Below are 13683 nucleotides of genomic sequence, written 5' to 3'. Positions count from 1 at the left end.
CAAAGTTTGCTAGGCCAAAAAGAACATTAATCTTGCAATAAAAAAATTGCCACCTTTAAAATTGGTTTGCGTTAACGCTGTTAATAACATGTTTAACTGACAGCACTAAAATGTACATATTTTTAAATGTAAATCCAACCTTTGCAGAAGATTTAGCCTTCCAAAAATCTGTGCCTGGGCACAATTGTGTCTCATGTGTGCACATAGTTTCACTAGACTGGTGAGAATAATGGCGACCAATAACATTGTATGTGACAACACCCACCCCCTGGCATCTCATTTTAAACTACTGCCATGTAGGCGTCGTTTCTGCCCACCCCTTCTGACCGAGAACAGATCCAAGTTCTCTTTTGTACCACAGGTCATAAATGCCTTAAATCATTCAAAATAAGCTAGATGTCCAGTTGGCTAGGTCGTACGCAAGAGTGTATAGTATAGTGTAGTGTATTGTAGTGTTTGATGTATGTTCTCATGTTATGTCTGTTGGTGTCTGATGGAGGGACTATTTGTTTGTATCATATTTTAGATTTCCTGTCCTGAAGTGCCTTGCGACTGTGCCACAAACCCAAATGCCCCACGGGGACAATAAAGTTATCTACTATTAGTACTACTTCAAACTCCGGGCTTGGTTTTTGCTCTGAAATACTTACATACTTATATAGTTAGGTGATTGGTATTCATGTCCAATCTATACAATTTATCACAGGTGGACTCCATTCAAGGTGTAGTAACAATCTCAAAGACGATCAAGAGAAATGGCGCCTGAGCTAAATTTCTTAATAAAAAAAAAGATAGAAGCTAAAAATAAAATATATCAAAATATTTGATAAGTGATTTAATTTATGTTTTCGCATTGGTATTATGGCGTATCAAGTGCAGATTTATTGTTATGGTAAAAAAATAAAAATAAAACGTGAGAAAAGTCTGAGTTCTTTCTGAATGGTTGGTTGCCTTTTAAAATCCTTTCAAACTGTTCCCTTTCCTCTTGCAGGTGATAGCGATAGTGATGGACATGCTCACAGATGTCCAGATCCTGCAGGACCTGATGGATGCGGCCTGTCTTCGCTCTGTGCCCGTTTACATCTTGTTGGATAAGCAAGCTGTGCCACACTTCCTGGATATCGGCTGCAGGCTGCAGATTGGCTCACAGCACCTTCGGGTAAGACGACACAATGGAGATAAATGTAGCACGAACATCAAGAGACCCATTTTAGGCTAGTAGCAAAGGATAACAGATAAAATAGCTTGACATGAAAATGAAAATGGAGTTTCACTCGGAGTTTCACAAGACATTGTACACTGCACTTATACATTTCAGCCTTGTTTAAAACTACAATTAAAATATAGCCTACACTCAATTGGTCAGCATTTGAATGGCTACAGTGATACAAGCCAGACAGCATGAAATTCAGTTTTAAAGGTCCTCGTGGATAAAGTTTTGAATAGCAGTAGTCCTCAAGAATAGCATGCACATTCCAGTGATATTATGGATCCAGCAAACATAATTGTATTAAACAATAACTGGCCATTTTCTGAGTCAAATGCAGCCTCTGGAAGGTTGTGGTGTTCGGAACTTTGGGGATTTTTAGTGGAGGGTATACGACAATTATCGTATTTCAAAATTCAAACTATCTAGTGTTTGCAACTTTAGTACGGTGTCAGCATGTTAGCATTACTGTCTGGGTTTTGTTCCTGTCCATTGTCTGAATGTGACCCTCTGTGGCTGCAGAACATCCGAACCAGAACACTACAGGGACTTGGCTTCAGTTTGTCCTTCGGTAGACTGCCTGGTTCACTGTGTAATAAGTACATGCTGGTAGACGGGGACAAAGTCGTGTTTGGCTCATACAGGTGAGGTATGAATGTGTACACTCTCCGTGCATGATTTTACATTATACGTTTAATACAGAATGTGTTTGTATGCATGGCATTGTGTACACAGGGATTTAAGAATTAAATCTAATTGCAGCTCCTATGAGCACGATTTGAAAACGTCTGACTCTGCCTGTCATTGGGATTGATCCTCTGGGGACCATATAAGTCTGTAGAATATAATGTAACAATCCATCCAAAAGTTGTTGAAAAAATGAATGATAGAGGCTTTGTCTTGGTGCTTGACGCTTTCTTGTTGAACTATGTCTTTTTGTATAATTTTATAATATATTTATTTCATGTTTGTTGTAAAAGTTATGGACTATGAGGAAACACAGAATCTAATGAAGTTGATAACCCTTGTTAAACCTGCCTCTGTCCCAGTTTCTCCTGGTGTACGTCTCGTATGGACCGCAACATGATCACTGTGATGACGGGGCAGGTGGTTGACTTCTTTGACCAGGACTTCCGTGAGCTTTACGCCATCTCCGAGAAGCTGGACCTTTACAAGGAGTTCCACGTGAGCCCGCCTGCTACTAATGCAACTGCAACAATACGCTCTAAAGTGGGCCCAAAACGGCCGTCGTTACCGGCGACCACATCCCGCTTCCAGGTTAGCTTAGGGGATTCCCGGAATGCACAAATCCAGGTGCCTGCCCACAAATACCACAATCCCAAATACTCCCTGGTGTTTGGGGACATCCCACGTTCAACAGGGTCTCTGCAGGAGCCTGGACCCAAGAGAGGATCCGCTCTGGCTGAGCTTCCAGAGGAATTAGACCCGACAAGGCCAAGAGTGGCCGGCAGTGAGAAGGTGGAGCGCCGGAGTTCGTTGACCTCAGAAGCCCCGAGCGAAATCTTTAAGAGGCCCAATAAAGTCCCGCAGGACAAGAAGCCCACATGGATTCAGAAACTCACCAGGAAGAAACTATCCAGTAAGCTTTCGGATAACAACCTGGCGGGCAGCCCTTCACCCACAGAAACCAATAGGACGGATGAGGACAACTTTGATGTGAATGTGAAGTCTCAATCCAAAGGGAAGCTTAAGAAACCACCTAAACTGGTCCTGAGGACAGACTCTAAGCAATCTGTCAACACTGGACCGGACGATGAGTGTAAGTTTGGAATAAAGTGGATGTTTATAGATTGATTCCCACCCATAAATCAATTAACAGGATAGGTGAAGTACCAATGTTTCACTTTCTAGGAAAACAATTAGTCTTTGGCTCTGTCATAATCTACCGCCATTTGCAACTGGGATAAAGTCGTCTTTTCCTAATTGTAAGGGTTACACGCAAAGAGTTTGTAAAGCGCTGATCTAATCTAATCTTTTTCTATAGCAATTCAACTAAAGTTACTTTTGAGTAATGCTCAATCGTTAGTATTACTGAACTATTTTATAATACAATGGGAGGCATGACCCTCTATGGATGCTGACTGATCAATTCTCCATAATGTTTCTTTAATTTAACCAATCTATGTTTCGAATGTTCTTACTGTTGTTTCTTTTCTCACAGGTCTTCAAAGTGGACGTCCAGGAAAATGTAAAGTGTCCTGAGGTGAACCTGCCAGTCTGTCCATTGATAGGATTACATTCTTAAAATGGATTACAAAATGACTTCCACTGACACCATGATCACCTTTGATTGTGCAATATTGTAAGAACTTAATCCAGCGCCTTACAGAAAGACCAAATGAATGAACAGTTCTTAAGACACTGATAAATACAGGTGCCAAATTTGAAATGTTGAGGCAATAATCAATATGCTTGGTGATATCTGTTGCCCTGGTGGGCTGCAGAGAGGTTTAATGAGGTATTTGCTGGAATTTGTTTGCAACTTGATTCCTCAGGACTTTTGTGGCTATGTGAATATACGGGTCTCTGGAGGACACTGAATGTAAAGTTGTTTAAAGGTCCCATTGCATAAAAATGTTACTTAATGAGTTTTTTTAACATTAATATGAGTTCCCCCAGCCTGTCTATGGTCACCCAGTGTCTAGAAATGGTGATAGGTGTGAACCGAGCCCTGGGTATCCTGCTCTGCCTTTTGAGAAAATATAAGCTCAGATGGGCCGATCTGGAATCTTGATCCTTATAAGGTCATAAGGGGAGGACGTCTTTGCTTTGCCCGCCCAGAGAATTTGGAACACTCATGAGAAAGAGAGAGACATCATGGCTTGAAAACAAGCCAAAATTTAACAGTTGTTCAATGCCACACTCCCACCTTTCTCCTTGCCCCCCCTCTCTCCTCCTCAATAGCATTTAAAGCTACAGACACAGAAGTGGCACGTCTACGGAAAGCTCATTGTGGGACTGGCTCTAGTGGCGGTAATTCTGCACCAAGGCTTGATTTTGGGAAAGAAACTTCAGATATATTATTATTAGGGGACCAATACCCTAATATATAAAAGCATCCAAAGAGCACCATGTCATGGGACCTTTAAGTGCACGTTTTAGTACACTAAACCTGAAAGAAGTCGACTTGTTTTTTTTCTGCAAACAGAGGTGGTGTTCAGGTTGAAGATCATTTGAAGGGAGCCTTTTTTTGGAGGTTATATATCTATATAGCTATCTATATCTATCTAATATATCTATATATATTATATTATATAATATATTATATATGAGATGGAAAGTTGATGGCCTATTTTAACAATCCAAGCGCACGGCGTGAAGCGCTGGGCGCAGCTGCATTAGGCGTGTCCAAATCCACTTTTTGTAGTTTGAACGTGGAAAAAAGGTCCGTGCGCCGGCGCAGTGTTCTGCTGCTCGCGCTTTTTGTGTGTGTGTGTGTGTGTGTGTGTGTGTGTGTGTGTGTGTGTGTGTGTGTGTGTGTGTGTGTGTGTGTGTGTGTGTGTGTGTGTGTGTGGTGTGTGTGTGTGTGTGGTGTGTGGGTTGGTGTGGTGGTGGGGTGGTGGTGTGTTTTTGTGTGTGTGTGTGTGTGTGTGTGTGTGTGTGTGTGTGTGTGTGCGCGCTGTGCACGAGCCAAGGCACATTTTACTAATACTCTGTCAAAATATCAATGACATGCTATTGACTTTAGACCAGGTTTTTGTTCAATCAATAGCGCAATCACTTATTGCTGTTGCAAGATAGCAATACGTCAATAATTCACCCAAACAACGACGTGGACTGCAACGACCACAAAGACACCGTTTTGGTGACAGTGAAACAACACTCATAATAACTAAGATGAAGACTTGAGACTTGACTTGGACACTAGCTCAAAGACTTGGTGAACATTCTAGGTTATAAATTGATATACCCCTTCAAGCATCCAAATGGTAAATCACAGCTGCTCTTTCAAAATAAAAAGTGGACGAGCAGGGCAATAGTCAAATGGCGTTTTTTCCACTGCACGGTACCTGCTCGACTCGCCTTTACTCGCCTGTTTTGGTAGCACCTCAGTCGAGGTTCCAAGCGAGCCGAAGCGATACAAAAAGGTGAGGTGAAAACCTGCAGACTACCGATTGGTCGGAGAGAATCGTCGCTATTTACTGCGTCATCATTGCTAGCGACAGACGGGGGCGGGAGATGTCCTGAACAAACCCGCCATGTTTAAATAGTTTAGCCGGCGGGGTTTTTTCTTTTTTTTTTTTTGCTCCCTCCAGCTTATTTTGAAACTAAATTCGTCTTCCGGCCAAGATTTTAAAACACACCTTTGACGTTCTGTGTGTCGCGTTAGGTCACGGCAGTTTCCTGCTGTGCCGACCAGCCACGCTCGCCTCACGCATGAGGCGGGATTAATGGAATGGAAAAAGGACGGGACACTGTGGTCGAGCCGAGCCGAAAAATGGGTAAAACCCTCTCTGAAAAACCCGAAGCAGGACGTTGTCAGGCTGTGATTGATTTCTCCGTCTGACTCTAACACCAAATACAAACTAAACCAACCTGTTTCTACCTGTGTCCCACCTGTGGGGGTGAGGTATTTTGGGCCTTTATATGACTACGTTTCTTAGCTCATTTGCTAGGTTATAATTTATCTGTTTCAATCTTGTTAATTTCAATGTCTATTAACCATACTATTAAGTTGTGGGATCTCTTCTACAGTTTGCTCAATAAATGGTCAGATAATGAACAGCTTTAAATAAGATGATTTTTTTACATTAAGATTGTTCATATATTCTAGTCTGAAAACTACTGGATGATTCTCAAGTGTTATATTTCTGAGAAATTCTTCATTTCCAACATGAAGGCATTACTTTGATGACAGCGCCACTCAGTGGTGAGACACAGGAGTACAACACTGAAGATGGAGAGCTGATGATTGCACTGCACAAACCTACCGCTAGCTGCCCCCCCCCCCCCCCCCCCCCCCCCCCCCCCCCCCCTTCTCTTTTCTGGCTGTTCAGATCTCAGAGAGGAACCACAGGCCTGATGGGAACTCAGGGGCTGAGTTGAGCATGGGGTGGGAGGGGGTTGCGAGGTGGCTGTGGTGCAACACTGAAACAGGAAGTATGAGGCGTTAACTAATTTTTTAGACTGTTTTTTTTGTGACACACAGCAGGCAATAGCGAGGTGTTATTTCCTGTGATAATTTCATTTTAATGTTAATTTTAACATTCTGTAGAATAGATTCAATAATCAGATCTTGACAGCCTGAGGTTATTTCATTCTAACGTGACTTGTATTCCAACAGCCAAAGTGTCCTTAAATGTCTCACCTAGGGGACACAAGTTTTGATTAAAACAAACATTATAGTATATGACAGGTAACCCTCAGTGGCATAATGGCTAACATCTGCAATTCCTGGTGGTGTTATGTGTTTGTAAGAAGCTTGTTAGCTTTGATTTTCAGGTGAAAAGATATCTGACTCAACACCAGGTGTAGGTAAAGTAGTGGTAGTGGTCGTTTTTTGATATGCAGCTTGGACCTGCTATATTATGATAAGTTAATGCCATTGACACATTATTGATATTTAGCCTGGAACTAACAATCACATCTGTTCAATACAACGTCATGAACAAGGTCTTACATGTGTTTACTGTATATGGTATGATACTTTATCAAATGAACAAGGCCTGAGGAAGCTGCAGGTAACTTGTAAAATGGATAAAATTAGATGGTTTCTAAACCTTTACATGTGACCACAAATGTGGTTTAGGTACTTCACCCTTCAAGAGGCACATACAAGCATGAAAACTCAGCATATCAATATGCTAGCACACACACACACACACACGAAAAAACAAGGTGTGGTCTGATGGTTTCAGACGAAAGCACCAAAAACACAGCTGAGCTGTCAGTTTGCCCCTTTAAACCAAAAACAAACAGTACATGTCAATAGGCTTTTGAATAGTTTTAATATTAAATAATTAATGATAATATAACAAATGCTAAAACACTTCCTATATATATATTACAGTGTACACATTACAATAAAAATTGAGAATGCATGTTGCACATATTGCACTGTGCTATAAGTGAAATCATCGGTCTGATTAGAACGTGTTCTGCATTTTAAGGCTTATTATATGTCACTATAAAGTACAAGAAACAAACAATTGAATTCCCATAAATGCTTAAAAAAATATCTGTATTTACAAAATGAAGCATTAGCAACACTTCTCAATTGACACCTAACGAGAACAGTAGCATATTATGAACGCTTTTCACGCATGGAATGATGATCCACTGGACAGAAGTTGAGCGGTTTACTGTTACTTTACTTGAAAAGATACATTTTTTTTGTGTTATTTTTTTTTGTTTTATGTCTTCCCTTTGTATGGCCTGCAGACAGTAGACATCCTCGGACAACACTTGCTAAATGTATCTTCCTGATACAAGATCCACTTTGGATTGCAGAAGATATATCCACACATTCTTTGTGACTCGTTTTCACCTTTCACACGGTTTAGTTAAGTCTGCAAAAAGAGAAGCGGAAAGAGAAGTCCCTTCTATAGCCTAAGCAACCACTGTCAGTGTCTAACCTCTGGTGTCCTCACTCAGTTGTGTTGTGCGGTGTTTAACACAACTTAAAGGGGGGGCTGAATTCCACTGTGGGGCAGTACTACACATGTCCATGGGGAGCACTGGAGAGCTCAGTCCTGAGGAGCCTGGTTTATCACCTTCTTCTTACGGACAGAGACCAAGTCGTAGAACGGGTCCTTGGTAATACTCGCTCTGTTTGAAGTAAACAAGATCGTCATTATACAGAGGCTAATGCAGTAGTATTTTATGTGTGTGTGTGTGTGTGTATGTGTGTGTGTGTGGTGGGGGTTTGGCTCTTTAAACCATTGCACTGAGGACATTTCTGCAATGTGAGGACATTTTGACCGGTCCTTGCTACAAAAAACAATATGTAGGTTAATCAAGTGCAGAGTTGTGTGTGTGTGTGTGTGTGTGTGTATGTGTTGGCCACTAGTGACTGTTGTTGGTCTTCTAGCCTCTATCTCCTTCTGTACTGTATGTCTGTTTTTTTGTTGTTGTTTTTTTGTGGTATTGTGTTTATTTTAAATAAAGTTGAAGTCTTCTTCACTGACTCTGTATTTACGGGTGGACCACATGACTTGGAATCTACATGATGGACATTTTGTTGCTATGTCTTGTCAATGTCTTGTCTATGTCTTGTATGTGTGTGTGTGTGTGCGTGCAAGCATGTGCATCTTCCTCTATAACACGAGACACGTGCTACATCCTGTCATTTGCCATAATCATGCTCAACTGCAGCTTCCTTGTTTGCGAAATCAGCTGTGTGTGTGTGTGTGCGTGTGCGTGTGTGTGCGTGGGTCTGACCTGATGGCTTCGATCCAGGAGTCTCTCTCCTCCGCGCTGGGAGCACAGATGGTGTAGGACTGGTGCTTCCCCTCCACCACTCTGCCGTCTGTCTCTGTTTTACACGCTTTGATCTTCTGCCCTCGACTGTTGGGGTTGTACAGCTCCAGACAGTACTGGACGACACCAAAACCACGTGATAATCTACTCACCTATAAATCTAAAATCTATAAACCTAGCTTGAGTGTTACATCTACAGAACACTCTCTTTTCAAACGTGGAGCCAATTGGCTTTCAAACAGCTGACGATATCTTACCGGTTTGCGAGGATACGGCACTTCTCTCACACAAAGGTTCTCGAGAGGAATGATGCCTCTGGGCTCTTTATCCTGCAGACAGGGTCAAACGAGACGGAGTGATGTATCAGGGGGGCAAGAAGGAAAAGCTGAGAGTAAAAATGTCATCAGCGTCACAAAAAGGAGGGAAGCAGAAGAGATAGAGAATTCTATACTGCAACAACTTCTGACATTTTTAGCAACACTAAAACACATTTTGATGGTCACGGCTACAAAATGAAAAGCTAGCAGAGGGATTCTAGGGCTTGACAGACTTTCAGCTCTATTAAATGTCAAAGCGGTATAAAATCAATATGTTGAATGGGTGTGAGAAGGACTCCAAGGGATAGTAGTGTGTACTGACTTTTTTGTTCTCAGGCTTATGTATTACGTCTAGTTTGGTTGCGTTATTATTCGGGGTGATTTAACTGACAGATGGAACATGGGGTAGGGGTTAGCTGGTAAGGATGTAGGTGTGTATGCATGTGTATATGTAAGTGTAAGAATGCATATATGCCCTCCTCACATGAGGGCCCTGGGGACTCAGTCCCCTTTTTACTCTCAGTCCGACACCCCTGTCTATGTATGTATGTGTACAGACTGTATAGATTTATGAATCGGATAGGAATTGAACTTTTTTTAAATTAACGTACAAAAATAGAAAAGGAGGACCAGAAAAGTATTTTTTTAACTTCTTTCCTACTTCTTTTTGAACATTGAAATTCTTATTTTAATCATTTACAATCATCTTTAAAAGTTATGTTTGCTGAAGATTTGGTCTTTGTTCTGTCCTGTACTGAAACGTACATGTCATTGATCTTTATTCTTTTTATTTTTTGTTATTATTTGTGTTAAATTAACCAACTAAATAAACTGACTAACTAAAAGGAGCGGTGTGGGAGGCTTACAGTGGTGAACTCAAAGTAGTAGAGGCAGTTGTCGGTCAGGATGAACCATCGCCTCTTCCACGTCTTCACTCGGCCTCCTGAAATACAAAAGAGGCAGACAGTTGTCAGCGGAAACTGACAAGATATCAACATAGCTGACCAAAATGAAAAAGAAAAAAAAAAATCTAGGGTATCTGTTTGACGTTGAACTTCTGCATAACCTAACACTGACGTTATGTGGTTGGCATGCAAACACAAAACAATTACACTCCATTATTGAGTCATTTTCTTACTGCTTCCTCTGTACTTTCCTGTTTTCAGCCTTATATAGCAGCTTGGTTCAAAATAATGTAGCACAGCAGCATGCACCACACTTAAACCTCTTCTTTATAGTTTGTGGATTTTGCTGTTGAATTCTATAAAATTATTCATGATCACAGGCTTTTGTGGAGAGTTGTTGTACCAAGTTTAAGGAGCCAGCCTTCTCTGTCAGGGTTGAAGAAGGTGTGAGTCAGATCATTCCCATCATCCTCTGGGATTTTAAAAGGCTCGTTGCGAATGCTCTCGTACAGTTTCTGGGTAGAGTTGAATCAGTAAAAAAACAACAAAAAAAAACATTAGAAATTTGCTAACATTTAATTAATGTTTTTTGTCATCCACTGAACATGAAGTGTGAGCAAAAACCTAAACACCGATCAGATGAATTAAATGCATTAATTAGATGCCAAAGTGTAAACGGTCCAAACAATTAATAAAACTAAAACAGGTTATTCCATTTACTCGAACAGAGACATCAAATCACAAACGTGTCTGTGTGTGATTTCAGTTATGAGGGACATTGTTGTGTTCACATAGCTTTAATCTACCAGCCAACAGTCAGGGACACTCTTAAATGACACAAGTTGTGACCAACCTGCAGGTGGAAATGTGTTAGTTTCTGTTTCAGGTGATGGTGATGGCCATTTATATATATCAGAATCAGAATCAGAATCAGCTTTATTCGCCAGGTATGACATACGAGTATACATACGAGGAATTTGACTTAGGTTGGAGCAAGCCTCCGGGCGGCAGCTATGGAACAGCGCCACCACATGCTTATCTCGAAAAGAAACAATGCAGACAGACATATATATGTATTTGGGTTTATTACTTCCTGGTGTCTGGTTTTAGACAGTGGGATTGGTTCTCACCGAAAGCAGGTCATCAGGTAGATCCTCCCCGTTGTTGATGCCCCTGTTCATGGAGATGAAACGCTCCAGAGGGGTCTTGTCCTTCACATTGGGGTTGTGTAGGCTGGTGTTGAGCATGATGATGGCAAATGACAGGATGTAGCACGTGTCTGGTGTTAGAGAGGAAGATGCGCACACACACACACACACACACACACACACACACACACACACACACACAAAAAGTAAGACACATCAACAAAATGTCATGTAGTGCACCCGTAAATACTGAGTCAATGAAGAAGACTTCGACTTCATTTTGTCCTCGGAGGGCAATTGGTTTTTACAGCAGCAAGGTATAAACACAAAGACACAAAAGAAAAAAAAAATGTAAAGAGACATACAGTAGAGAAGGGGAGGTGTCCTGAATACCAGTGGGCTAGAAGACCAACAACAGTCACTAATCTGACACTCAGAGGGAGGAGGGTGGAGCGAGGGACAGAAAGAGAGAGAGAGAGAGAGAGAGAGAGAGTGAGTGTGGGGGGGGCAGAAAACAAGATACACGCAGCAGAGGCACATGTAACAAGAGCAATTAATCAAAAAAGCAGAACATAAACTTGAATATGAGATCCTTTGCTCTCCAGAGTTCGGCTGTCCATGACTCTCCTGGTGATCTATTTAAATATTATTGCCCTGTTTACTGAAGATTGGCTCCATGATGAAACCTATCTATAGATTTCCATTTTATTTTCTGTAGAAATCCCCTTTCCATTCGTCTTTGTTCTTTTGTTCACACTTACTTTTCCTTTTTTTCTTATGTTATTCTTCTTTTGCTTGTTCACATTCTTACCCTTTCCTCCTCTTATTCTCTTCTTCCTGATTTCAAACCATACCAGAAGCATTAAAGATTGCTGGCACTTGACAGACTGTTCTTTAAATCATTGACAGCGTGTATATCAGTCTGTACACATTTACCAGCAGGTGTTGATTACTAATTTACTTCCTCTTGTAATAAATCAGGAACTACAACTGGTAACTCAGTTTTCTACTCAACTTCATATTATTCCTTAAAGTTTTCTTTGAAGAATAATGTGATGTTAAGTAATCTATTTTTCTGGGTGTTGCCCTTGGTGCACTTGAATGTACTGGAATGTAACACACCAGGTTTGTTGTCAAGTAATAGGAAATATTCTTAGAATAATAACACCCACCCACCCACCCACCCACACCCCCACCCCACCCCCCCCACCACAACACACACACACACACACACACACACACACACACAAACACAACACACACACACACACACACAACACACACGTCCAGACAGGAAGTGGACAGATGTATATTTAAGCTCACCGGTCGACTGGAAGACATGAGTGTTGCAGTCACAGTAGCGCGTGGCAAAAGCCTCCATCATGGTCAATCTTCTGGGCTACCAGGCAGACGGAAACTCCACAGGAACGGGCTGTATCACACACACACACACATACACACACACACACACACACACACACACACACACGCCGCGACAACATGAACCCCCAGTATGCAATGCATACATTACAACATTTGTAATCTGGAAGGCCGTCCTTTGCCATGGCCGTGTTTTGCGTCAAATACTGACATCTGTGTGCTAACATGCTCACAATGAAAATGCTAACTTGTTAACGATAAACATGTATGATCAGAGACGGTTCATTCTTTACTTATGGAGAATCTCTTGTAGAATGTTTACCACGTACTGAGTTCAAAACTTTGGATCCTACATTTCCCATAATGCAACCACTAGTATCTTTTAATTTAATTATTCTTGACTGGTACATTTCCTCCACAGCCCCACTTTGTGATGCAGGTCTTTTGTTGTAACACTAACCCACTAATCCTTCTTGTTGTTGGCAGGCAGCCAGTGGATGTTTGCTGTATATGACAAAAAATGTACCCTAAAAAACTGTTGATGTTATTGCTCTGTGTGATGAGGAGTGTAGGTAATAGATGAGACAGGAGTGAAGATAAAAGGGAGCAGACCTGAGGGCCTGGACCAGGTTTAGGTCGGAGAACTCGTGCAGCTCAACGAAGGCCTTCAGGGTCTGGAGGTGGAGCTCCTCCCTGTGGGACACCATGGTAAGAGGAAGACACATGAAACCAGAGAAAGGTTTTCACTTTTTCTGTTGGAACCTGCTCTCAAATCAAATCTCTTTCTCCTGCTGTATGCCTTTCCCTCCCCACTTTTTAAAATGTATTTTCTTCCCATTTTTCCTTTGAAAGGAAACATTTGACATCCAAACAATTCTTCTGTGCAGGTTCATAGGACAAAAACAAGAACTTGAAGAAAGAGAAAATCCCGCACACTGCCTCTTGCTGCAGCTTTACCATTTATCAAAAGAAAACTGACATTTTAGTCCCTCTGGACCTTGGTCAAGAGTATTTTAATCATGAACACAACAACTGTCTTAAACATATTCTCCTCCTCCCATTCTTTGTCCCCAGGTTTGGGACAATTGACAATCTATGTCAATGAGAGTGTCTCTCAGTGACCTCACATTTCATTTGTACACACATTTCTTTACATTTTTCCTTCCTACATTCCCCTCTTTCCCCATCTTCCTCCTCTCATTGCTGTTGACTATATGTGATGCTTGTTTTCTCTCTTCCTTCTACCTTTTACTGCATCCTCTCCTCAATTTCCTCCTCATCCCTTT

General features: G+C 41.4%; 2 protein-coding genes across 3 annotated transcripts in view; one reads left to right on the top strand and one right to left on the bottom strand.

The window, feature by feature from the left end:
* Window positions 1-4453, top strand: part of LOC116704713 (protein FAM83F) — a 9459-nt gene extending 5006 nt beyond the window's left edge. The window contains exons 2-6 of one of the 2 annotated variants that reach the window (XR_004335763.1): window positions 992-1159; window positions 1730-1851; window positions 2257-2987; window positions 3390-3778; window positions 4319-4453. Coding sequence is in view for 1 of the 2 variants with exons in the window: in XM_032540334.1 (XP_032396225.1) it covers window positions 992-1159; window positions 1730-1851; window positions 2257-2987; window positions 3390-3430 (1062 nt within the window). In the remaining variant the exon portion in view is untranslated. Of the gene's footprint in view, window positions 1-991; window positions 1160-1729; window positions 1852-2256; window positions 2988-3389; window positions 3961-4318 lie in introns of those variants that run through there. The other variant, XM_032540334.1, reaches the window with a different exon arrangement.
* A 2751-nt stretch (window positions 4454-7204) lies between these two features.
* Window positions 7205-13683, bottom strand: part of cyth4b (cytohesin 4b) — a 14481-nt gene continuing 8002 nt past the window's right edge. The window contains 9 exon segments of the mRNA XM_032540341.1: window positions 7205-7996; window positions 8609-8763; window positions 8905-8976; window positions 9831-9907; window positions 10273-10384; window positions 11000-11148; window positions 12341-12406; window positions 12409-12449; window positions 13010-13090. Coding sequence (XP_032396232.1) covers window positions 7915-7996; window positions 8609-8763; window positions 8905-8976; window positions 9831-9907; window positions 10273-10384; window positions 11000-11148; window positions 12341-12406; window positions 12409-12449; window positions 13010-13090 — 835 coding nt within the window. The 3' untranslated portion in view covers window positions 7205-7914.

Source organism: Etheostoma spectabile, chromosome 2, assembly GCF_008692095.1.
Source record: "Etheostoma spectabile isolate EspeVRDwgs_2016 chromosome 2, UIUC_Espe_1.0, whole genome shotgun sequence".
Taxonomy (NCBI): domain Eukaryota; kingdom Metazoa; phylum Chordata; class Actinopteri; order Perciformes; family Percidae; genus Etheostoma; species Etheostoma spectabile.
This window is presented reverse-complemented; position numbering and strand designations above follow the sequence as displayed.